Source organism: Natator depressus, chromosome 1 (assembly GCF_965152275.1).
Source record: "Natator depressus isolate rNatDep1 chromosome 1, rNatDep2.hap1, whole genome shotgun sequence".
NCBI classification, from domain to species: Eukaryota; Metazoa; Chordata; order Testudines; family Cheloniidae; genus Natator; species Natator depressus.
Window position 1 is genome coordinate 28306798 of NC_134234.1, and position 23514 is coordinate 28330311.

The 23514-nt window shown below is 40.7% G+C and overlaps 1 protein-coding gene across 1 annotated transcript in view; it reads left to right on the forward strand.

The window, feature by feature from the left end:
• PIWIL4 (piwi like RNA-mediated gene silencing 4) overlaps positions 1-23514 on the forward strand; it is a 67223-nt gene that overhangs the window by 32206 nt on the left and 11503 nt on the right. The window contains exons 10-18 of the mRNA XM_074956862.1: positions 617-734; positions 3082-3193; positions 4262-4446; positions 6678-6750; positions 7767-7967; positions 14396-14499; positions 18400-18470; positions 22570-22723; positions 23096-23221. Coding sequence (XP_074812963.1) covers positions 617-734; positions 3082-3193; positions 4262-4446; positions 6678-6750; positions 7767-7967; positions 14396-14499; positions 18400-18470; positions 22570-22723; positions 23096-23221 — 1144 coding nt within the window. The remainder of the gene's footprint in view (positions 1-616; positions 735-3081; positions 3194-4261; positions 4447-6677; positions 6751-7766; positions 7968-14395; positions 14500-18399; positions 18471-22569; positions 22724-23095; positions 23222-23514) is intronic.

Below are 23514 nucleotides of genomic sequence, written 5' to 3' on the forward strand. Positions count from 1 at the left end.
CTCGGGGAGCTGGAGTACCAGAGTCAACTGGAGAGCACTTTGACATCGATTTAGCAGGTCACTAGACCCGCTAAATCGACCTCTGCTACATCAATTGCAGCAGCTTCGATCTCCCTGTAGTGAAGACCAGTCCTCAGTCTTACATCCAACTCCCTACTAGTGGGCAGTTTGCACAGTGGCAAAATGGGCTGTCTGTAAACCAAAGGATGCTTTTTTTATGAGGAATTAATATTAATAGCTAGGGAAGTTAGATATTATTAGTTAGGGAATCTCCCAACTAAGAATTGTACACATCCTCCTATTTTTATCTCACCTCCCCTTCCCTTATCCCAACCTTTCTTGTTTTACGTCGTAGGTTTTTTGGGGCAGGGTTTGTCAATTTTCTGTGTTTATATAGTACCTAGCATAAAAAACCGCAATCAGGTTGAAGCCAGTAGGGGCCACCACAATATATCTGTTAAGTAAGAATATAGCATCAGGTACCATGATGATAGGTCTGGAATGAACACACAGATATTCTAGATCAGTGCTGATGATATCCTTTTTCTGGATTTTTTCAGGGGAGGGTGGGAGGATGGGGAAGTGATGCTTTCTGACGTATTATCATTATTATTAGGTTTGACCAGCCGGGCAATTTCTGACTTCCGTCTGATGAAGGATCTGGCTCAAGAAATGCATCTGAATCCTGAGCAAAGACAGCAAAGGCTGTCTCGGCTTGCTGACAACATTCAGAGGTAATTTAATATAACAAAACCTGCCTTTAGGACCAAAATTAGACATCTCCCTGAAATGTTAAGTTAGATGAGTTGTGTGATCTTTTGACAGTCTGTAGTTACCTGTTCTGCTAAACTGCCATGCAGTCTCATTCTGTGATTCGTCATCGTAGCACAGATGTAGAAGAGGAGGAATGGCTTACCAAAACATTTGCTGCTACTACTACAAAAAAAGCTGTGTACCTGAAATCAAGTGACAGCCTGGTTTCCAGCTTGTAAGGACTGTAGAAAGATTTTGGGGGACAGTTAAAATATGACAGGTTTCAGAGTAGCAGCTGTGTTAGTCTGTATCCGCAAAAAGAAAAGGAGGACTTGTGGCACCTTAGAGACTAACAAATTTATTTGAGCATAAGCTTTCGTGAGCTACAGCTCACTTCATCGGATGCGTTCATGGAAAATACAGTGGGGAGATTTATATACACAGAGAACATGAAACAATGGGTGTTACTATACACACTGTAACAAGAGTGATCAGGTAAGGTGAGCTATTACCAGCAAGAGAGCGGGGGCTGGGGAGACCCTTTTGTAGTGATAATCAAGGTGGGCCATTTCCAGCAGTTGACAAGAGCGTCTGAGGAATGGGGGTGGGGGTGGGGGTGGGGAGAGAATAAACATGGGGAAATAGTTTTACTTTGTGTAATGACCCATCCACTCCCAGTCTCTATTCAAGCCTAAGTTAATTGTATCCAGTTTGCAAATTAATTCCAATTCAGCAGTCTCTCGTTGATTTGCTGTTCTTTACACTATAATTTGGAGCATATTTTAACTGTGTCGGTGACAACTATGTTGTAAATGGGCCCCCCAGCATGGTTGATGTTTTCTGTAGTGTAGATGGGACCAAAAATAAAAGAATGCATCACTAGTTTAGCCTTCTGGGGAATTAAGGTTAATAGTTGAGTAGCTATAATGACTATTAATTATTTGGAGGATATTAGTTCAGTTTACATCACTGGTAGTTTCTTCATTTAGGGCTCAATCCCGCACCCATGTAAATCATTGAGAGCATTGCCATTGACTTCCTTTGGCGCAGCACCGGACCTTTAAAATACTCTATATGCAATCACATACTTGCACCAGTGCATAGATATGTTGGGGATGTAATCTAAGCACCCATTTTAAAAATGTTTGGCCATTAAATTTAGGTGTAAGTTACACACACACACACACACACACACACACACACACACACACACCCTATAAATATTCTATTCGGAAATAATGGAATAGAGTGGAAGAGTGAACTTTCTACTTACATAGTTGAATACTTTTACTAGGTTTGTACAGTAATCACTGGGGCGGACTGATACTGGTAGACCAGATGGGCTCTGATATTTAATGCTATAATTATTTCTGTATACCTGACCATATATATAACAACTCTTATTTTACTAGCTCACTAGCTCATATTACCTTTTTTATGCAGTGGAAATTATTTTAATCAGTTTTATTGCTTTACCAGCTATTTTTTTTTAAATAATGTATTACTTTGTTTTGACTGCCTTTTAGCCAGTCTAATTCTTTAAAAGATATTTATTTAAATGGGCTCCACTGTATTTATATACTTAAACTGTATATTATCAATGTAATATATTGACTAGTGGGGACAATTGAGGGAGATGAAGGTGAGAGCAGCAGCAAGGCCTAAGTGCTGGAGTGCTACATTGAAGAAAAGAGGAGGATGAGAGCTGTAATGGGACACAAGAATAGGAGGGCTTGACAGTTGTGAGGGAGAGGGTTAAGGAGAGAAAAGTATGGGTCTTGCACCTGAAATAATGCATTACTTTATTTAAAATGAACAACAAGCTTTGAATTCAGTATTGGAGTTTTAGCAGCTGCATACACTTACTCTGATGATTTATGATATGACTAGATCCTCTAGATGGAGTTAAAGTACCATAATTCTTAGTTAGCTGTTGATGGTTTTATATTTACAGTGCACTAGGCTGGATAAAATCTAGACAACTTAGTATATTCTATGTACTTAAACGTAACGTAGTACTCGGGCTCACTAGTTTAACTAGCTGACATTGATTACTGGTGGTGTTTAGTTTTTTCCTTTATTCAGAAGTTGTGAAACCTTTAGAAATGATCATGTATAGAGCATCCATATTTCATTTATTTTATTCAGTGGAATAGCTGGTATTTGTTCCAGTGTGATAGAAATTAAAATTGAAATAGAAACAGATGCTTCGAAAATTTGTTTGCTACTTTACCGACTGACTGTTCACTGGGATTTTTGGTGCTGGTGGGTTTTTCTTTTTTTTTTTTTTTTATTCCTGTCCATAAAGTCAAAAAAATCTTCTTACAGAATCAAAGAGGCTCGTTTAGAGTTAGAGATGTGGGGGCTGCAGCTTGGGTGCCAAGTTTCCCTGACAGGCCGTGTTGTCCCAACTGAAAAAATCCTAATGCAGGAGCAGACCGTGAGTACAGAAACTTTCACTTTAAATTCCATATGAGAACGTCTCTCTAGGCATTCCCGGTGTGCCCAGTAACTGTTGTTTAAAGGTGCCAATATATCTAAGGCTGGGAAACTTACTGAGGGAAAGCCTGCTATTAGAAAACTCGGTTTTATTATTACCCAATAGTTATAAGAGTCAGGTTGGGGCTGTAATTTAGGTGGCTGTAGACCACATTGAGCCCTCAGGCCATACTCTATGCACCCCCACCTTTGGAATACAGAAATTCATCCCAGCTGTCTGGAGTGAGTCTAGGAAGTTGGTACTTGCTACTTTACACTTTGTAGCTGAGAATTTACCACAAGCCCTTGTGTGAATAGTTTCCTTAGCTCTAGAAAAAAACTTTCAGCATAGGTCAGTTAGCCATCATTGACATCCTCAGCAGCCACCAGCACCTTTAATATGAGGGTGCTGAGCCAGATATGGGACAGCTGTTTTCTAAGAAAGGATTTTAAAAACCAGCTTTGTGGCTTGATCCAGTGGGTGCAGAATGCCCTGAACTCCCTCTGAAATCAGTAGGCGTTAAAGATGCTCAGAAGCTTGCATGATCAAGCCCCAAAGCTAGTTGAGACAGGCTGTCAAGTCAACAGCCTCTTGGGACCCCGGTTGGTGGTGTTTGTTAATGTAACACCTGCATATGGTACTTTTTGTATCTGCTCCCTTGCTTGCAGAACCATCTCACAGCCAGATACTCAAACGTATTTGGCAGTTGTTTTTAGGTATGATCAGTGGAGTAGGGTGAACGCATACTTCATTTAGTAAGATTTTCCCAGTGCATAGAAATAAGTCCTGACATTTGCTCCAAGTGTCAGATCAGACACTTAAAAGAATTCTGTTCCCATTGTAAACTACTACAGTCTGTCTTTGAAGAGGGCTACTGAATTACCCCTTTATCTAGGTATAACAATGTAAGGATGGTCAACAAAACTGACCCTTAATATTTTCTGCTGACAACTGTTTGTCTATGAAGAACTGTCTTCTGACAAGATATTTTTCTTTAATTGTTAATTTATTGTTTTTTTCCTTTGGCAGTGTCTGCCAATGAGTGCTGGTGACTGGTCAAAGGATATGCGTAATATGAAGATAATTGGAGTGCAGCCTCTGGACAACTGGTTAATGTTGTGCAGTAACAGAAATGGAGAACTAGCTGAGAACCTTCTGAATTGTCTGAAAAGAGTGGGAGGTCCCATGGGATTTTACATTGAATATCCCAAAATGTGAGATTTTTCAGAGGACTAGCCTAGATTTGCTTTTCTTTCATCCATCAGTCCTGTGCATTATTACTACCAATAACAACAACTTGCATTTATGTAGCTCTTTCAACTGGCAATATTCCAAAGTCCTTCACAAAATTAACAAATGAATGATGGCAGCCTCAATGATCTGCTTACCCACTTCTCTCTCAAGAACCACTGCTCTCTCTTATGTTGTCCCTCAGGCACATAAAAGTACCCGGTCAAAATCTGTAAAGCCACCACCTTGTCCTCCAAATCCTTCCTCAAACTCACCTCTTCCATAATGCTTTCTCTAAACTGCAACCATATCATGGCTAGGCATATAGTGAGTTGTGGTTACTGCCCCTGATTGGCTAAGAATGAGACACATCCTGTTACATTTGTTGCTCTCTTTCCCATCCAAGCTTGCCTGTGTCTCATCTACTTGCTGTGTTTTGATTTTTAGATTTTTAGCTCTTTGGGGCAGGTATTTTCATTTTCTGTATATTTGCACACTGTCTCGCTCTAATCTGATTGGTCTCTTGGCACTACCCCCAATATAAATGTTGAATTATAATAATAAATAAGTAGTATGTATAAATAATTATGTATGCCAGTAGGTACAATAGAATATAGATTCTAATAGGTGAAATGAAATTAACAAAAAAGAGGATGGAATATCTCAGCCACTACTAGAAACAGTCACTTCTGGGACATACAGTATACCAGCTATTTAACAACTTGCAGCAACGTTATGTAATGGAGACTATAAGGGTAAAGGAATACCATATATCCATTTGAAACTACAGAAGTGATTTAGGGAAGCAGAATATAAGTATTCAAGGACAATAAACTGCAAGACTTGACTGAGGCCATAGGAGCCTTTCCTACATATTTTAAGGTATCTAATGCAAGCAGAGGCAAGAGTAAACTTAGTTTTACAAAAAGCTGCATTTTAATGTAAGCAGCTTTCAACAGACATATCTTACGCTGTATACCGGGTTATTGCTTAGTTTACTAAATCTGCATTGTGAAGGAAAAGTAACATTTTTGGATTCTCACTAAACTACCACCTTGATAAACTAAATATTAATACTTTTTGTTCTGTAGTAACTTTGGGCCAGATTCTCTCCTATGTCAAGATCTACTTGGCTCGAGAGTACGGGTCTGTTGGAGCCATGCTCCCTGATCTTCTGCCTTGTGCAGCTGTCACCCACCTTAGGTTAGAGCAGTGTAGGGGTTATTTTAACCTAAGCCAGATGGCAGGAGTTTCCAAGGGACCATTCAACAGTTGAGAATGGCCTGAGTACACCCATGTTCTGGCCGTGCCCCTAAACCAGCCCTCTCCCACTCCTTGGTGTGGCCTCCTAGGCCAGGAAGGTAGAATAAAAGCCAGCCATGTCAGTTAGTTTCTAGTTATGAGGTCCATGCCACTGGGAAAATTCTTAGCTGGCCAGTTATGGGCAGATTCCAAAGTCTTTTCTTTGGATAGTGATGTGTAATATGTTCAGATCTGTTTCCTCAATGATTTTATAGTCACTTTTCTTGTTCTTTTGTTATATACATATTTAACTCCTATAGATAGCGGGAGTTACTTATGCAAAAACTGAGCATCTCTTGAGAGTGAAACTGAAGGGCGGTTAGACTTCATATGGCATTGTCAGGGTTATTCCTTCAGGAAGCTGATCCTGTGATATGATGAGTGATTCTATAGGGTGTTAAGTTCACTTCAAGCAGCTGAGAGACACTCTGTTTTTAAAAGGAAATAACTAATTCACATTTTTCCTTAACCTTGATTGCAACATAGACTTCTGCAACCATGCTACTTTCATATGTTCTCAGTGAGCTGACTGTGATGCTAGTCCTAGGACCTGTGTTCTCCTATCTCCCACAAATATGTATTGCCTCTCTTTTGACTTTCTTCACCTCCATGTCAGATTCTGTGGAGTAGGATAATGAACCATCAGCGCCCCCCCCCCCCCCAAATCAATGATTTGCCCAACTCTAGTCTTAACACAGATGCGGCCTCTTTTAGGCAATGGATGGAATTTTGAGTATTAGTTTTAGTAGACACATCCTTTGTCATTGGTTACTGATTAATTCCAAACTAGTCAAATATGAATAACCTTTTAATCTTTGTGGAAAATCTGTTCATAATGCTTCTAAAGATGTGCAGTGAACTGACATTTGCAAAGTTAGTGCATGTTTAAATGTCTTTATATGTTTTTGTTCAGAGTACAAGTACAAGAAAGCCCAATGACATTCCTGCGAGCAGTGCAACAGCATGTAAATCCTGAAGTACAGCTGGTGTGTATATGTTCGTTAAGCATTGCTTTGTGATGCTTTCGATAGGCTAAGTCCAGTCTTCTGATATGCAAGGAAGGTGGGGGGAGAGGAGAGAAAGCATAGCGAGCCTCTTCTCCCTGTGGAATCAGCAGAGCAGAATCTCTCTGAGAACACTATCAGCAGCCTGGCTACAGCAGCAGATAATACACCATAACCCCAAAGGATGACTTTCCAATTAGGAGGCATGTCTAACTCAGGACATGCACTGCTTCTTTCCAGAACAGCACTGTCAGCGGATGCTTTTTTAGCTACCAAGTGAGCAGCCCTTCTAGCTTGTTTTTGTGGTCTTTCTGTCACAAACACACACACTTACTCTTTCTACCTCATGTATACCTTTAATCCCCTGTTTCCTAACTGGGCAGGATGTAGCACAGGTATACAGCAGGGAGAGCCTTCCAAACAGCTTTCTCCTTCACCCAGCTCACCCTTTAAGATGCCCCCCCACACACAATTCCTGTTCCTCCTGACTATATATCCTCCCATTACTAAGCCAATTACTTTATTAGCCCACCAAGTGTCAGTAATCCCCACCAGTAACAGGTTGATTCCAGTTAAGTCTGCCACTTTCTCTGTGCTACAGCAACCTCAGTGGCCAGAATCCTGCAACCAGTACTCTCTCACAGGCACCCTCTCCCATTTGGCAGAATTCCTCGAGAAGGGAACACATCTGCCAATATCTCTGCTCCCTCAGTTTATACTGGTTTTAGCTGGATTTGGCCTGTAGTTAATCAACCAGTAAGTGTAATGTGGTCCATTTAAAAAATGTATACAAGCCTTTATCTGTGGATGTCAGTTTTCCAATCGTGAACTCACAGGAGCAAGAGATTTGCAGGAAAAACAAGCTAGCCTGGCTTTATAAATTCTTCAGATTTGTGGGAGAAATTGTATGTCTGTTAAGAGGGTGAAATGTATCAAAGTGTAAGGAGAGATCTGCGGAAGTAGAATACTGACCACTGTTCTCCCCTTCTTCTACTTAGGTAATGTGTGTACTGTCTTCCAATCAGAAGGACTGTTATGATTCTATTAAAAAGTTCCTGAGCCTTGACCGACCTGTACCAAGCCAATGTGTACTAGCACGCACTCTGAACAAGCAGGGCATGATGATGAGTGTTGCCACGAAAATCGCAGTGCAGATTATCTGTAAACTCGGAGGGGAGCTATGGGCAGTAGAGATCCCTGTAAGTAATTTGTTTAAAATGTTTGTTTTTTATCACAGCAAAACTTGTTCAACCATTTATGTTAACTAGTCTTTGGTATGTCAGAAATGCTTAGCTCTAGCTGAAATTGATTTAGCATGGTATAAGTTGTGCTTTGTTGACATTTTTCATCTGAGGATCTCAGAATACTTAAGCAACAATAATTCACACGAGAAACCACTCCTCGGCATGAGGAAGGATTGCCCCAGATTGGGCCCTGTGTTAATGATGCAGGATACTTACTCTTGATCTGTTGACTTCACAAAATGTTGGTGTATTTAATCCCATCAAAATCATTTTCACATTATAGTATCTCTCTGTACATACTCAGAAATCTGAGCACTTCTTGTTTACAATAAAGATTGTTACAAGGTACAGTATTGTGAAACATATCCATGTTTTATGAAGATATACAAACAAATGTCCAGTGTTAGCATTTCTTTGATCCACATTTCTGGGCAGGAAATCATGCATTTGTGACCCAATGGCCCAACCATGGGGGAAAAGCCTCTAAAATTCTTTAAATAAGCTTTATTTTCATGTGATCATATCAATAGGCCATTTAGTTTGACAGTATTTTTTCAGTGGTGATGAGATTTAAAAGAATAGAATTAAAGAAATATAAAGCTTTACAACAAAAAAGGACATGTTCTGGGAAGATGTATGGTCTACTGGTTAGAACAGGGGATCATTAGATATAGCAGTGGTATTACAAATAATACCTGATGACCCGAAATAGGATTTGGGTCCCATTGTGCAAGGCACTGTACAAACAGTTTTAAGCCAGATGTCTCATATTATCCATATTTAACACTGGTATAATAATATTTATGTATCTCACAGGAGTGCAGTGAGGCTTAATAATATTTTTGACCTCCGTGGGTCTACTTGTGTGAGTAATAGCTCCCTGATGTAAGGGCTGTACAATTGCTCTTGAGGTCCAAACTTGCTTCCATTGAAATCAGCAGCCAAATTTTGACTGACTGAAAAAAGAACAGGATTGGTGCCAAAGTTTATATCAAGCAAGTCCTGTCTGGAAATCACAAATTGTAGTTTTAAAATGCCGGTTATTTAATTGTTACTTATGGGATTTGCATGTCCTTGAACACCTTGTGGCTTCAGACTTAAGGCCAAAAATTAGATTGTTTTCCTTCATAGTGTTGTCTGGAACCTGAATAGTGATTTCACAGAAACTTGGTAAAAAGTAAAATAAATGATCACGCTACAGAATAACATTTTCATTCATCAGTAGGAGATTCAATAAGCAATTAATTCCATATCAAGCTCTGTCGTCTCCCCCTGATTTTTAATTGATCATTTTGGGATGGCTCCTGCACATTTTAAAAATCACAGAATCATAGAATATCAGGGTTGGAAGGGACCTCAGGAGGTCATCTAGTCCAACCCCCTGCTCAAAGCAGGACCAATCCCCAACTAAATCATCCCAGCCAGGGCTTTATCAAGCCTGACCTTAAAAACTTATAAGGAAGGAGATTCCACCACGTCCCTAGGTAACACATTCCAGTATTTCACCACCCTCCTAGTGAAAAAGTTTTTCCTAATATCCAACCTAAACCTCCCCCACTGCAACTTGAGACTATTGCTGCTCGTTCTGTCATCTGCTACCACTGAGAACAGTCTAGATCCATCCTCTTTGGAACCCCCTTTCAGGTAGTTGAAAGCAGCTATCAAATCCCCCCTCATTCTTCTCTTCTGCAGACTAAACAATTCCAGTTCCCTCAGCCTCTCCTCCATAAGTCATGTGTTCCAGTCCCCTAATAATTTTTGTTGCCCTTCGCTGGACACTTTCCAATTTTTTCACATCCTTCTTGTAGTGTGGGGCCCAAAACTGGACACGGTACTCCAGATGAGGCCTCACCAATGCCGAATAGAGGGGAACGATCGCGTCCCTCGATCTGCTGGCAGTGCCCCTACTTATACATCCCAAAATGCCATTGGCCTTCTTGGCAACAAGGGCACACTGTTGACTCATATCCATCTTCTCATCCACTGTAACCCCCAGGTCCTTTTCTGCAGAACTGCTGCCTAACCATTCAGTCCCTCGTCTGTAGCGGTGCATGGGATTCTTCCATCCTAAGTGCAGGACTCTGCACTTGTCCTTGTTGCACCTCATCAGATTTCTTTTGGCCCAATCCTCTAATTTGTCTAGGTCCCTCTGTCTCCTATCCCTACCCTCCAGGGTATCTACCTCTCCTCCCAGTTTAGTGTCATCTGCAAACTTGCAATCCACACCATCATCCAGATCATTAATGAAGATATTGAACAAAACCGGCCCTAGGACTGACCCTTGGGGCCAGGGCCTGTGCAACCACTAGGCGAACTAGGCAGTTGTCTAGGGCACCAAGTGGCTGGGGGCTGCGGAGGTGAGCTGGGGCAGGGAGGCGCGGGTAGGGCCGCCTGCAGCAAGTAACGGGGGGGCGGGGCAGCGTACAGGAGAACTGCTCCCCGCCCCAGCTCACCTCTGCTCCGCCTCCTCCCCTGAGCACCGCCCCGCTCTGCTTCTCTTCCTCCCAGGCTTGCGCGGCAAACAGCTGATTGGCGCTGCAAGTCTGGGAGGCGGGAGAAGCGGTGGCATGCTCAGGGAGGAGGCGGAACAGATATGAGCTGGGGAAGGGTGCTGCCGCACGCAGCTCCCTGGGTAGAGGGGGCGGTGGGGAGCTGCCACGGGGGGGGGGGCGCTCCCTGGGCTGGGGGGGGCAGCGGCGGAGGGGAGCTGCCATGAGGGGGCACCTCAGGGTGGAGGGGGGCAGCGGGGAGCTGCCGCAGGGTTCCTGGGGTGGGGGCGGGCGCAAGATGGAAGTTTTGCCTAGGGCGTGAAACGTCCTTGTACCGGCCCTGCTTGGGGCACTCCACTTGATACCGGCTGCCAACTAGACATGGAGCCATTGATCACTACCTGTTGAGCCTGACAGTCTAGCCAGCTTTCTATCCACCTTACAGTCCATTCATCCAGCCCATACTTCTTTAACTTGCTGGAAAAATACTGTGGGAGACAGTGTCAAAAACTTTGCTAAAGTCAAGGAATAAATTTACTGCTTTCCGCTCATCCACAGAGCCAGCTATCTCATCATAGAAGGCAATTAGATTAGTCAGGCATGACTTGCCCTTGGTGAATCCATGCTGACTGTTCCTGATCACTTTCCTCTCCTCTAAGTGCTTCAGAATTGGTTCCTTGAGGACCTGCTCCATGATTTTTCCAGCGACTGAGGTGAGGCTGACTGGCCTGTAGTTCCCAGGATCCTCCTCCTTCCCTTTTTTAAAGATTGGCACTACATTAGCCTTTTTCCAGTTGTCCGGGACCTCCCCCGATCGCCATGAGTTTTCAAAGATAATGGCCAATGGCTCTGCAATCAAATCCGCAAACCCCTTTAACACTCTCAGATGCAGCCCATCCGGCCCCATGGACTTGTGCTCGTCCAGCTTTTCTAAATGTTCCCGAACCACTTTTTTCTCCACAGAGGGCTGGTCACCTCCTCCCCATGCTGTGCTGCCCAGTGCAGTAGTCTGGGAGCTGACCTTGTTCGTGAAGACAGAGGCAAAAAAAGCATTGAGTACATTAGCTTTTCCCACATCCTCTGTCAGTAGGTTGCCTCCCTCATTCAGTAAGGTGCCCACACTTTCCTTGTCTTTCTTTTTGTTGCTAACATACCTGAAGAAACCCTTCTTGTTACTGTTAACATCTCTTGCTAGCTGCAACTCCAGATGTGATTTGGCCTTCTTGATTTCACTCCTGCATGCCTGAGCAATATTTTTATACTCTTCCCTGGTCATTTGTCCAATCTTCCACTTCTTGTAAGCTTCTTTTTTGTGTTTAAGATCAGCAAGGATTTCACTGTTAAGCCAAGCTGGTCGCCTTCCATATTTACTATTCTTTCTACACATCGGGCTGGTTTGTCCCTGTAACCTCAATAAGGATTCTTTAAAATACAGCCAGCTCTCCTGGACTCCTTTCCCCCTCATGTTGTTTTCCCAGGGGATCCTGCCCATCAGTTCCCTGAGGGAGTCAAAGTCTGCTTTTTTGAAGTCAAGGGTCCGTATTCTGCTGCTCTCCTTTCTTCCTTGTGTCAGGATCCTGAATTCGACCATCTCATGGTCACTGCCTCCCAGGTTCCCCTCCACTTTTGCTCCACCTACTAATTCTTCCCGGATTGTGAGCAGCAGGTCAAGAAGAGCTCTGCCCCTAGTTGGTTCCTCCAGCACTTGCACCAGGAAATTGTCCCCTACACTTTCCAAAAACTGGATTGTCTGTGCACCGCTGTATTGCTCTCCCAGCAGATATCAGTGTGATTGAAGTCTCCCATGAGAACCAGGGCCTGCGATCTAGTAACTTCTGTTAGTTGCCGGAAGAAAGCCTCGTCCAGTGGAACCCCGTTTATCTGATCTAATTGGGATTGGGACCAGATTGGATAATCAAAAATTTGGATAATCAGGAGAATGGGCAAAGAGCTTTCTATCTGTTATTTTAAGATGCAGAGTTGCTTTAAAGCTAGCTGACCACTCCCGGAAAAGCATTAAAACATACCCCCCCACACACACTTCTTATCTACTTGACAGAATATACAAACCCCTAGTTCTTGCAAATAATGGTATGTTCATTTATTAACAGGAAAAGCAATGTGAGTTTTAAACAAGTACAGGTATTGATCATTTTTACACTCTTTCCTCTTTAACCCTGAACATTATAGGGACTTGTCTACAACAGTGTTTCTCAACCTTTTTGTTGCAGTTGCCCAGGGCTCCACACCACATGGAGGTTCGGTTAAACTGAGTTCTTCTGTATTTCTTAAAATATTCAGAACACTGCTTTATTTCATATCTATTTTATCAATCTAATGATTAATGGGAAACAGGTTATTCTGTTTCATCTTTAATCTTTAGCACTCACTTTAACAAGAAAATTTACTTCATTCATTGATTTTCTTTGTCATCATAAAAACAGCTTGACAGCATGCTGAAATTCAGTTGCCAGAACTAAGTGGAGGAAATGGACTACTTTATTTCATTTAGTATGATCTTTCATCATGAGACACCTATGCTCCTTTTGATATTCTTCCATTTAGTCTGATTTCCCTTCATAAAAGGTGTCAAGATTCTTTACTGAATGAGCCGGGCTTAACTCTTAGTGCTAGACCATATCCTTACAATGAGTGTTCTTTTATCATAAACCAGAGAACTCTGCTCATTCTTTATGCCTCTCTGCTATCACTCTCCTTCCCGTCTATGGCTTATTTAGTAAGATATAAAAATGTTAACTATGTACCAAATTTTTCCCTGAGTTACTCCCGTGCAGTTATACTTTTTCAACCCCACTAAAACTCCATGTCTGTTGTGCTCTATATGTGAATTTTGCCCTGTATCTCTACTTCTTCTTATGTTGTATGAGAGTCTGAGCCTTGCAATGAGGTCTTGCTGTAATGAGAAATAACTGTAAAAATAGGTACATTAAACCCAAGTATCTACAGTACCTTTGCAGTCCTTGTATTTGAATTCTCTTGTAATTTAATTAGTTGAGATAGGCATCAGACTACAAACATTTTGTGGGGCTGAGGAGGGGATTTCCATCCCTCTTTAGAATGAAACATTCTTCACTTTCATAGTTTGCATAGGTAGAAAAAAGTTAAGTAACACAATCTTATTTTCATAACACAAAGTTAAATTTCACCAGTAGTACTGTGTGAAATATTTGCTCCCACCTATTACAGAGAGCCTGAGTCCCATCTACAGATGTCCTAAATTGTGGTTATTTCTGACACTTGAATTTTATTCAAAAGTTTTGATTCAATTATTCCAAGTTGATAGTGTCTTTTAGCAATCTGTTCCTTCTCAGAATCACCTTAAGTCTTACCACTTTTTTTCCCCAAGTGGAAAGCACACTATGACCTGGCCTTCAATAATAAATATGCATAGCACCATACATAAAATATTTTTTAATTCTTTAACAGTTTTTCCCCAGTGAGCAAAAGAGAGAAAGAAAGAATCATGTTTTATAGACTCTAGTCATGTTGATGTTCATTGGAATATCATTGTGATGGCATGGTAAAATGATCTATATAGAATGTGGGCACAAGGTCAGGACCTTACAGAATTAGCAAATCCGGTCTGAAGTGATCCATTAGCATTGGTGTGAATGTGCTTCATCTAAACAGAGTTTAAAATGTCTTTATTTAACAAAATTAAACTTGAGGATTTGCAGGTTTTATTGAAAATAGCATAGTCTCATCTGACAATACTCTAGCTTTGCTCTGTTGTGTGGCTCTATGCCATATGTATTTTAACTGTTTCAAAAAGTGATTTGGTAAAGCTTTGAAAATCAGTATATTTGAAGTACTGTATATAATTGGTAATTCATTGCATCACCAAATTATTCTCAATTTAAATTTATTTCACAGCTAAAATCACTCATGGTGATAGGTATTGATGTCAATAAAGATGCCCTTAACAAGGGAAGCTCAATAGTTGGATTTGTGGCTAGCACTAATTCAAAAATTACAAGGTAAGCCTTTTATACTATTAGTACTCCTAAGGATCCTATAATTATGCCTACCTATCTCAGAAAGGTGTCTGGAGGCTTACTTTCTATTTTGAGTTCTTTGGACAGAAGGTACTATCACTGGCTGGAAGAAAACATAAAATTATTATTGATTAAAGTTTTCAGGTGACAGATAAGAGAAATGGTAAATAATGAGGTCAGGTCTCTGATACATAGTGATCTGGATCACTTGGTAAGCAGGGCACAATCCATGTATGGCTTTTAATATAGTAAGGTCAATACAGTAAAGCCAAATGTAAGGTCGTATATCTAGTAACAAAGAACATAGACCATACTTATAAGATGTGAGTCTATATCTTGGGAAGCAGTGACTGAAAAAGATTTGGGGATTATGGTGTATAATCAGCTGAACGTGAGCTTTCCCAGTGTGACGCTGTGGCCAAAACGATTAATGCAATCCTTGAATGTATAAATGAGAATATTGACTAGCAGGGAGGCTATATTACCTCTGTATTTGTCACTGGTGTGACTGCTACTAGAATACTGTTTCCAGTTCTGGTGTCCACAGTTCAAGAAGGATGTTGAAAAATTGGAGAGGGTTTAAAGAAGAGTCACAGAGATGATTAGTGGATTGCAAGACATGCTTCATAGTGAGATACTTCAGAAGCCATCTGTTTAGCTTCTCAAAGAGAGGGAGTTAAGGGGTGACTTGACCGTAACCAGTAAGTACTTTTTGGGGAACAGAAATTTGATTGGTGAAGGCTCTTCAAATTAGCAGACAAAGGTATAAAACAGTTTAATAGCTGGAAGTTGAAGCTAGACAAATTCAGAATTTTAGCAGTAAGGGTAATTAGCCACTGAAACAACTTACCAAGCGTTGTTGTAGATTCTCCATCATTGGAGATTTTAAAATAGACATTGGATGCTTTTCTAAAAGATGTGCTTTAGTTCAATCACAACTATTGGACATGAAGCAGAACTTAATTCAGGGAAGTTCTGTGGTCTGTGTTATGCAGGAGATCAGACTAGATCACAGTGGTCTCTTCTGGCCTTAAAAATCTCTGTATCGAAGTGTAAGACTTTGGCTTCTTTACTTGAGTTGGTGCGCTCTATCTCCAGAGCGGAGAGGGGACACCTGTACCTAGTGGACAATGTGCTGTTCAACAATGGTGACTGATAAGAGCAGTGGTAATAGAAGTACATTGGAAAAGGTCTACAGTGGCCTGCATGCTGACAAAAAAACCCAGCAGGTGCTCATTCATTGAAACATAAAGTCATCTATTGTCTTGATTTTCTACACACTACACTGGTGTAGCTCTACTAAAGTCAGTGGAGTTAAATAGTGGTAAAATTGGAGTAATGGGAGGGGGAATCAGGCCTATGGTAGTCAGGATACAATGAGGAGCACAGGAATCTTTGAATTGTTGTATTACTGCATACTGCACTCACACCATCTCAGGTGTTCCACTCTATTTAGAAGTAGATTTTTCTTATGTAGATAAGTAGAATTCCAATTTACAAACAGAGGGTGGAAGGAGGATGTTTTGTTTAACTGTTGGAAAGCATTTTATTCTATACAAAATCATTCTAACTTTTCACCTACTACATTGCAAAAGATAACCAGATAATTGACAAAGTGAGATGCATAATTTACAAAACTACAAGGCTGTTCCCATTTTGTGTATGCTAGAAATTCATCCACTGGCAGAATGGTGTCATTATCATTCATTCACTTCTGTACATATATACATACTTAATATCCTACTTCATACTGAGTCCGACTTAGTAAATCACCACCATCATTTCAAGCCAGTATGGTTTAAATATAATTTATTTTAAAAGTTAATAATTTTGTGTTTTTCTTTGTAATCCCTTAAGTACACCAAAGAAAACGAGAGTTTAAAACAAATGTGAAATAACTTCAAATGACTTTTAAATCCATAAAGACTGTAGAAGTCTTAAAAATGGCCATTTAGACATGAGCCTGTGCCTATCAGCCATAAATGTTTTACCATCAACTTTAGCAACAGCAAGTTTATGCCCTTATTCCATCCATCACTCAAACAGTTCCTAAGTATTGCAGAATATATGATATATATACATGATATATGATATGTAAGATCATCTGTTATGAGCCATTTGAGGTGTCTTCCACGTTAAAGACAATATCACACCCGTGGTCACTAGGCATCACTTCCAGTTGATACTGATAGTAGTTGTATATGTGGATCAAGAGTACCATGTGGGTCTTTAATGTTTATTGATAAATATTAAGGAAGGCAGTGTTTAATGTTGTGAGCAAGGGGACTGGGAGTTGGGACTCTTGGGTTCTACTCCCACATTGGATGTGCTCACTGGCGCTGGCTTTCTCCTTTCTCTGGGGGTGCTCAACCCCTGCTCAGTCCCAGGCCCCGCCTCCACTTCACCCCTCCACCCAAGCCTCTGCCCCACCTCTTCCTGCCACTGCTTTGCCCCAGGCCTGGCCCCCACTCCACCCTTTCCCCTGAGGCCCCACCTCTTCCCTCTCCCACTCCACCCTCTATCCCGCCTCTTCCCACCCAGTTCCACCCCCTGCCCCGAGTGCATCCCAGCTCTGCTCCTCCCATTCTCTCCCCCAGCACCTCTTGCACACCCACACAGCTGATTGATCCGGGTGGGAGGCACTGGGAGGGAGGGGGGTGCTGGCTGCCGGTGGGTGCTAAGCACCCACTAATTATTTTTTCCCTGGGTGCTCTAGGGCTGGAGCACCCATAGAGTCGCTGCCTATGAATGTGTTGGGTTTTGGATAGGATGTAAAATTCAGCCGCGTGTATTATTGAAAGACAAGGGAATTTTTTGGAAGAATATGGGTGTTAACTCAGGTGTCTTTGCTAAATTAGGTAATTACATCCTGCCTTTTATATCACAACATTTTGTTGTTGTGATATAAATTCAATGTTAGAAAAAGAAATTTCTTTGCATTCAGAGGTCTGTATGAAGTTAAATATTGTGATGGTTTACGTGTTTGGGGGTATATTCAGCAACCAACACAAACTTAATTTTTTCAAAGTAAAGCTATTTTTTTACAGTAATCCAGTAAGGGTGTATTTTTAAACCATTGAAACCACACAGCTTTATTTATGAAGAACTCTAGAATTAAACAAACATTGTAACCAAGTCAGCTATTTTATTAATGCATGATAGTGTCTTCACAATTCTGAACCTGGAAAGACTTGTTGGCAGCCCTGATGGGCTGCATTATAAGCTGTCATGATGTGGTTGGTCAACTTCTCAGTGCTGAATGGATGTTAATGTTCCCTCTATATACGTTCAGTCCAGTTCTTTGGTGTACACCACCCTCTGCATGTAATAATAATAATAATAATTAATTATTAGCATTTACATAGAACCTTCCATCTGAGAATCTGGAATTGCCTCACAAATATAGTGTAGTCATCTTACAACACCCCAGTAAGAGATGTAAGCATTTTACAGAGAAGGAAAGAAGGACAAGAGGTTGAATCTCAAGTTTTCAAAAGTGGCCTCTAACTTCAGATTCCTCAGTGTTTTGGGTGGCCAACTTTAGACACTAAGTAGCTAATTTTCAGAGCTTTTGAACACCTTAATCTGCCAATGGAGTCAGTGTGAGCTAACTAGACATCGAGTTTGAAAAATGTAGCTCATAAATCCAGGGGAATAAGGCAGGTCTGACCTGTTCTACTGCATTGCTCAGGATCTGGATTTCATATCCACCTCAAGCTATCCTACTTTGAAGAGTCCTCCCTTTATTGGTAGTTTCAGGTGATGGCTGTATGATTTATGAGAAGCGTAGCCAATAGTAAAGGAAACGTGGAGTGAAAGTAATGCAGAACTCAGAAGAACACAATTGTAATGGTTGCCTAGTAACTTACTACTTATTTTTAGGTGGTTCTCTCGCTGCGTCCTTCGGAATACAGAGACTGATATCGCAGATTGTTTAAAAGTCTGCATGAAAGGTATAATGTCATGTACCTTTTAAAGTTAGAACAATACAGTTTATAGGTTGATTATTGGCTATGTCTCAATGTATTGTTTGCATTACATTCTAATCTCCTATGTAAATGAATTTCACAATGCATCAGAACCTGTAGTATTATAGAAGCTCTTATTACAGAAATTAGCTACCTAGACTAGTTTTAAAACCAAATGCACAACATCATTACACCAATTACTCTATATTTTGTAAATTATTATATTCTTTCATTGGTTCTTTTGATAATAAGTTAGGGCTTTAACTTGTAAATCCTTAGTCACAGGAATATTCCTTATTCACTATACGGAGTACTACTCCCATGTTCTCACTTTGTAAGCTCCTTGGGGCAGGAACCTTTACTTATTATGTATTTGTAAAGAGTAAGGCTCACAAGGTATGCTATCTAAATATATAATCAAAATTACATGGTAATATATAGTAAGAGACTTTGAAAATTTCACTCATCCAGCGTGAGTAGGACTCTTTTCTGCTTCTTCAGCATCTGTAGAATCCAAGCTCTACCAAAAAAACAAACCACCTCAACCCCATTTCTAGCTCTTGTGGTTGTGAAGAAAACCTCCCAAGAACCAAGTGTGGTCTTCCTAAGGCTTACGTCTATACTACACACCACTTTCAGCAGCATGCAGGGTATGTGTAGCTTCACGCTGCAGTATGTGTCAACTCAGTAAAATGCTGTGGCAGTTTCGAAAGGCTTCAGTAGCTTCCCCACTGGAGTCTTTTCCTGCAGCAGGGAAAGGTTTAGGCACTGGGACAGTACGTGGCTAAAAATAGCAGTATAGACAGGGAGGCATGGCTGGGGTAAGCAGAGCCATGTAGGGTATGTACTTGGTTACATAGCGCACCCCCAACCTGCCCCTTCAGATGTATGTTTACTTGCCTAAGCCATGTCTCACCATCAACACTGCTGTTTATATCTGTGCTGGGAGGCGAGCTATGTACACTACACACTGTCAAAAGGAGCCTGCAGTGTAGATTTAGTATAAGTCTTCAGAGAGATGATTCCAATGTTGCTATCACTTTAAGAGGGGCAGATGATGAGCCTGCCTGTCACCAGTGCTAAGGCTGCCAGAGTCCAGCCATCACTCTTAGGAGTAGTGGGCCTGGTGGGGAAGAGGCCACTTATATCCTGATCCAAAGTGCATTAACATCAGTGGGAATGTTTCCATTTATTGTGGTATGGGCTTTGGCCCATAATTTGCCTGATACAAGAACTGTAGTGCAATCTATTTATCATGAAAGTTGAACTTACAAATGTAGAATTATGTACAAAAAAAAGTTTTATTTTTGAATGCCATGTAAAACTTCAGAGCCTACAAGTCCACCCAGTCCTAATTCTTGTTCAGCCAATCACTCAGATAAACAAGTTTGTTTACATTTGTAGGAGATAATGCTGCCTGCTTCTTGTTTACAGTGTCACCTGAAAGTTAGAACAGGCATTCACATTGCACTGTTGTAGCCGACGTCGCAAGATATTTACATGCTAGATGCGCTAAAGATTCCTATGTCCCTTCATGTTTCAACCACAATTCCAGAGGACATGCATCCATGCTGATGATGACTGGTTCTGCTTGATAACGATCCAAAACTGTGTGTACCGATGCATGTTCATTTTCATCATCTGAATCAGATGCCACCAGCAGAAAGTTGATTTTCTTTTTTGGTGGTTCATTTTCTGTAGTTTCCACATGGGAATGCTGCTCCTTTAAGACTTCTTAAAGCATGTTCCACACTTCATCCCTCTCAGATTTTGGATGGCACTTCAAATTCTTAAACCTTGGGTTGAGTGCTGTAGCTATCTTTAGAAATCTCACATTGGTACCTTCTTTGCATTTTGTCAAAGCAGTGAAAGTGTTCTTAAAATGAACAACATGTGCTGGGTCATCATCTGAGACTGCTATAACATGAAATATATGGCAGAATCTGGGTAAAACCACAGAGCAGGAGACATACAATTCTAGGGTGACCAGATAGCAAGTGTGAAAAATCGGGACGGGGGTGGGAGGGTAATAGGTGCCTATATATGAAAAAGCCCCAAATATCGGGACAGTCCCTATAAAATCAAAAGGAGTACTTGTGGCACCTTAGAGACTAACCAATTTATTTGAGCATAAGCTTTCGTGAGCTATAGCTCGCTGTAGCTCACGAAAGCTTATGCTCAAATAAATTGGTTAGTCTCTAAAGTGCCACAAGTACTCCTTTGCTTTTTGCGAATACAGACTAACACGGCTGCTACTTTGAAACCTATAAAATCAGGACATCTGGTCTCCCTATACAATTCTCACCCAAGAAGTTCAGTCACAAATTTAATTAACACATTTTTTTAACAAGCATCATCAGCATGGAAGCATGTCCTCTGGAATGGTGGTTGAAGCATGAAGGGGCATACAAATGTTTAGCATATCTGGCATGTAAATACCTTGCAATGCCAGCTACAAAAGTGCCATGCGATCACCTGTTCTCACTTTCAAGTGACATTGTAAATAAGAAGCGAGGGAGACAGCATTGTCTCCCATAAATGTAAACAAACTTGTCTTGGCGATCAGCTGAATAAGAAGTAGGACTGAGTGGACTTGTAGGCTCTAAAGTTTTACATTGTTTAGTTTTTGAGTGCAGTTAAATAACAAAAAAAAATCTTCATTTGTAAGTTGCACTTTCACGATAAAAAGATTGCACGACCGTACTTGCTTAGCACCCACATTTTTTTCCCCCCAACCACTCATGGAGTCGGCACCTGTGCTTTTGTTTATCTTGTTTACAGTGCAAATGTTTTTAATAAAAAATAATATAAAGTGAGCACTGTACACTTTGTATTCTGTGTTGTAATTGAAATCAATATATTTGAAAATGTAGAAAAACATCCAAAATATTGAGTACATTTCAATTGGTATTCTATTGTTTAACAGTGCGATTAAAACTGTGATTAATCGCAATTCATTTTTTGTGTTAATCGCGTAGTTAACTGTGATTAATCAACAGCCCTAATTATAAATTGTGCTCAGCTTTAAATAGATCTAAGGTGGATGTGTGTTTGTAGCGTATGTTTATTATATGCTGTGGCAAAATACCTTGTTCGCCTCAGTAGGCTCAGTCCTTTTTAGCCTTGGAGACTCAGGTTTGGGGCAAGGCGAATCCTTATAGGTGGCACAGGGTCCTGCTACTCCTCTCCTCAGTCAGTCCCTTGTGCTTGTTTTCCTTCCCTTCTGGGGAATGAGTGCAGCCTCCCTACTGGGAAGGTCTGGTGTCTTGCTGCAAACAGCCTACTGGCAACTTCCCTGCTCCTCTCACTCCCTCACTCTCCCCATCCTACCACCCAGGGGAGGGTTTAAAAAGGTCCCAAGTAGTTGGAGTCAGCTGAACCTAATTGGTTCCCTAGTAACCCCTTTTCCAGCTGAACCTTATTGCCCCATGGTTCTCTCTCCTCAGTGGATAGGGAGGGGCCTTTTAAAACCCTGGGACTAATTACTACCCCACTTTTGCAGTTGTTTGTCCTGGGTTTACCACAATGCACAGAAATATATAGTGTTCTGCATTAGGTAGTCTGTATTTACAGAATGTTAAATATAAGCATGTGTAGTTTTCTTTGGTACTTGGAATTGATTAAAAACTGTGTTTAGCTTTTTGTAAATCATGAACATTTGATGGAGCCAACTGTATATAAAATACAGGAAATCACAATAAAAAGATACGATCAATTTATTTGAGTCATTAACACCAGGAATTAATTTGTACTATAAGTTTCATAAAATAATATGTTGTATATTAATGCATTAAAAACATTCAAGTGAAACAAAAATGCATCAGAGAACTTGCTGTTACTATTAATAGCACATACAGTACAGTACGCATTTTAGCAGAGAGGGAAATTTATTACCTCTAGTGCCAGGGCTAGATCATATAACATTTTATCTCCAGTACTATTTTTATGACACTATATTCTATGAAAATCAAAACAGAATGATTGCATATTGTTACAAAAGAAAACAAGAATATTAATATTAAATTAGGTTGCAAAGAAATAAACCCTGATCACTCTCTCCTTACTGATGCGGTATGTACTATAGGAGCCATCAGCAAGTGGCACAAGTATAATTGTGAATTGCCTGCGCGCATCATAGTATACCGTGATGGTGTTGCAGATGGCCAGCTGAAGATGGTTGTGGATTATGAGGTCCCACAACTGCTTAGTGTCCTCACAGAATTAACTACTAATTACAGGTAACTAGAATTTCTTCCCCGCCCGCCCCGTTCCATGTTGGAGAAATCAAAGCAAGTTCAATGCACTTATATCTATTATGTCATTTCCTATAGAAATATATATGAAAACATAAAATTCTGGTTGACATTGCTGATTTCCAAAGAGACTGAGGACTTATAGACACTATCGTGTAACTTGATGTGTTCTTTCAGCTCTCAAACATAACCCATTGTTTAGATGCCCTATAAAAGACAAGTAGAACATTCTGAATGAGATATGGCAACATAATTGAAGCCATCTGCCTGTTTCTATTCTTAGTCCTTTTATAACTAGGAAAGAGGTAATATGAAATCATTTATTATAGCTACTTTATATTTGTCCTTTGTTTCAAGTCCCAAAGTGTCAGTGATTGTGGTCAGGAAGAAATGCATTCCTCGATTCTTTGCAGAGGCAAACAGAAGCCTGCAAAACCCACCTGTTGGCACTATTGTTGACACAGAGGCTACTCGTCCTGAATGGCAAGTATACTTGCGTCAAACCGATAGAGCCTGCTGTCTCCTTCACAGAGTATAATTTGAATATCAGATTAAGGGAGTATAATGTTATTAAGCAGGAGTGTTCTAAAACTTCAGGTTAGAAAGGCACCCTGAAATTTGTTCAGCTCTCCTAATTCAACAAGCATACAGTATAATTTGTTTGAAGGAGTAAATATATCTGTTTTCAGATATGCTTGTAGAATTTCTTCAGTGAACACAATTCATTTTACATTTAATCCCTGTACAAAAATTCTGATTTTGAAACGCCTATTAAA